This window comes from Lynx rufus, unplaced genomic scaffold, assembly GCF_022079265.1.
Source record: "Lynx rufus isolate CCGP_SWC_20201006 ecotype Redwood Valley unplaced genomic scaffold, mLynRuf1.p SCAF_2, whole genome shotgun sequence".
Taxonomy (NCBI): Eukaryota; Metazoa; Chordata; class Mammalia; order Carnivora; family Felidae; genus Lynx; species Lynx rufus.
The window spans coordinates 218,762,542-218,765,004 of NW_025814834.1; the positions used below are offsets into that span (position 1 = coordinate 218,762,542).

General features: G+C 65.9%; 1 protein-coding gene across 1 annotated transcript; it reads right to left on the minus strand.

The window, feature by feature from the left end:
- Window positions 1-1,053: 1,053 nt before the first annotated feature.
- Window positions 1,054-2,252, minus strand: HES3 (hes family bHLH transcription factor 3). Its single transcript, XM_047083146.1, has 4 exons — window positions 2,193-2,252; window positions 1,990-2,085; window positions 1,807-1,888; window positions 1,054-1,427 (listed from the first exon to the last, which is right to left on the minus strand). Exons 1-4 carry the CDS (start codon window positions 2,250-2,252, stop codon window positions 1,054-1,056), a joined length of 612 nt encoding a protein of 203 aa, XP_046939102.1.
- Window positions 2,253-2,463: the final 211 nt, after the last annotated feature.

Here is a 2,463-nt window from a genome sequence, read left to right on the forward strand (position 1 = left end):
ATGGGAAATGTTTTATAGAAAGTCAGTATTTGTAGTTCAAAAGATGCACCCCAGTAGGCATCGTGGGAGAAATTTGGACTTCCGTGGTCTCTTTGTACCCATCTCACAGGTTCGCCACTGTCTGTATTCTGAATTTCAAGCTGGAAATGCCAGGATCCCTCCCAGGGCTTTGGCGCAGGATTCTCATCCCCCAGCCCCAGGCTGCCCCTCGAACACCGGGACCCCGGGCTAGGGTCGGAGCACAGCAATGACCTCGTTTTCGGAAGAATAAACAGGCGCAGAGCGCTCGGAGGGCTGTCGAGGGTCGCGGGTTCTGTGGCGGCAACGGAAGTCCGGCGGCCGGAACCCTCAGGAGCCGTGCGCTGCGGGGTGTGGGGTGACCCGAGCGGTGGGCGGAGCATCTGGCGGCAGGGCGGGCTGCTGAGCTGGGGCAGCTCGGGGCAGGTCTTCTGAGATGGGCGGGCCTCAGAGAGCGCGCCTGCCGGGTGGGCTGTGCTGCGTGCGGAGGGGGTGGGGACCCGTGGAAGCCGAGAAGCTCCAAGGTGGGGGTGGGCTGGGGGCCCCTCGCCGGCGGGGCGGGACCCGGCGAGCTTTGTGCCGGTGGGAACCGGGCGTCCTCGGCTGGCTGAATGGGCCAGGGCGGGGCAGCGATTCTCCTCGCTGCGAGGGGTCCGCTCTGCGCCGCTGCCGACGGCGACCTTCCCACAGCGGCGAGGCTGCGGGGCGGGGGCGGGGGCGGGGGAGGGCTGCCCGCCGGGGGCCCTGGGAAAGAGGAGCAGCCTGGGACATCCCCTCCCAGCCCCGCGAGAAGGTGGGACGAGGAGAGAGCGGGTCCAGCTTGAGTAGGTGGGGCTGGGGGGGGGGGCACAGGTCCCCCTCGAGGCTCCGTGTATTTCCTCGCGTTCGCGGGCACGCGGCACCCTCCCAGCCACCCCTGCCACGGGACCAAGACGGAAGACTGGGGTCCCGGCCATCACCGCAGGCGCGCTCTAAACAGTCTCTGCGTCCCGGGGCCAGAAGGGGGCCCCCTTGAGTCTGAGGCGGCGCCGGGACTCACCAGGGCCGCCAAACCCCCAGACCCGGCCCTGGGCTCTCGGCGCAGCGGCGAGGGGCCGTCTGCGGCCCCGGGACGCTGGAGGACGGGCCGGGGAGACCTCCAGGGAAGAGGAGCCGGGGTGGCTGGGACCTCGAGGCGCCGATGGCTGGAGCAGGGACCCAAATGGCGGGGACGCAGGGGCCAAGCGGCGCGGGCGCCTCCGGGCTCGGGCTGGCGCTGTCCATGGTGCTGCCACCTGCGCGCTCAAGCGCCAGGGGGCAGCGCAGGCCGCCGCCGCCGTCCTCTCCGCGCCCCACAAGCTGGCTAACTCCCGGCAGACAGCTGCGGAAGCCAGACGGGAACTCGGCTCCGCTGGGGACCCGCCAGAGCCCTGGGGGGAGGGGAGCGGACAGGAGAAATGTGAAGGGGAGGGAAGAATAGGAGAGGGGAGGAGGAAAGGAGAGGTGTAGAGAGAGAAAAGGAGGGGAGAAATGTGGCGGGGAAGGGAGGGGAGGGGCTAGGCAACCTGAATTTCTTTCCCAGGGTCCAGACCCTCGCTCACCCGGATTGCGACTGCACTAGGCTGCAGGGTCTTCGCAGCCTCCTGCCTCCAGCAATCTGGGGCCCTCTCCTCACCCAGCTGCCCACTGCCCCGAGCTCTCTTCTCATCCATCCCTCCTTTATCTGGCCTTGTGATATCCACGGGTCTGACGCCACAAGTGCCCCCCCCCCTCAGATCCTTGCCCTATCCCTTCCAGACTCCCTCCCACCTTGAGCCGAGTTCTGAAGGCTTTTCATGTACTTGACGCTCAGCTCCAGTATATCCGCCTTCTCCAACTTGCGTTTCCGGATCTGCAGATCCGTGGAAAGGGCTCTTAGCTGCACAGTCCGACTTGGAAGGGATGAGGTTGGGGATTGTATCACCCCCACCTCACCACATCCCCACGTCTCACCTGGTGGGAGTAGTGTTTTTCCAGCAACGACTTCAGCTGCTCCAGCGATACATTGATGCGTGCCCGTCGCTTCTTCTCCATCAGTGGCTTGGAGATCTGTAGAGGGGTGGCATTATAGGACAGGGCCAGGGTCCTCTTGCCCTTTGCCCCACCCCACCCCCGGCTTGGCAGGCCCACACCCTGAGCCCTTCAGGACCCCAGACCTTGCGGAAGCCGCCGGCTTGGCCACCGGAGCTGCCCTGGGTCCCAGGCTTAGTGCCCATGTTGTCGTATCTGCTCCTGTGGGAGGCAGTGCCGCCTTTATAGGGGCTCCTCGTTTACATGTCAATGAGGCGCTCCTGGACTCGAGGAACCCCGAGGGGGAGGAGATGAGAGGGGGATGCACTGGGAAATTCCCCACCTCTCTGTGCGACCCCCTCTCAAAGCCCAGGCTTCAGCCTTACCTCCAGGAACCCTCCTTTCTTCCAAGGGGCC

Bases quoted from the DNA above. Each gene is read 5' to 3' on its own strand.
- HES3 (XM_047083146.1), bottom strand. From the start codon at position 2,252: ATGGGCACTAAGCCTGGGACCCAGGGCAGCTCCGGTGGCCAAGCCGGC. The intron at 2,086-2,192 runs GTCTGGGGTCCT...ACCCCTCTACAG, and splicing joins AAGCCGGCGGCTTCCGCAAG to ATCTCCAAGCCACTGATGGA. The intron at 1,889-1,989 runs GTGAGACGTGGG...ACGGATCTGCAG, and splicing joins AAAAACACTACTCCCACCAG to ATCCGGAAACGCAAGTTGGA.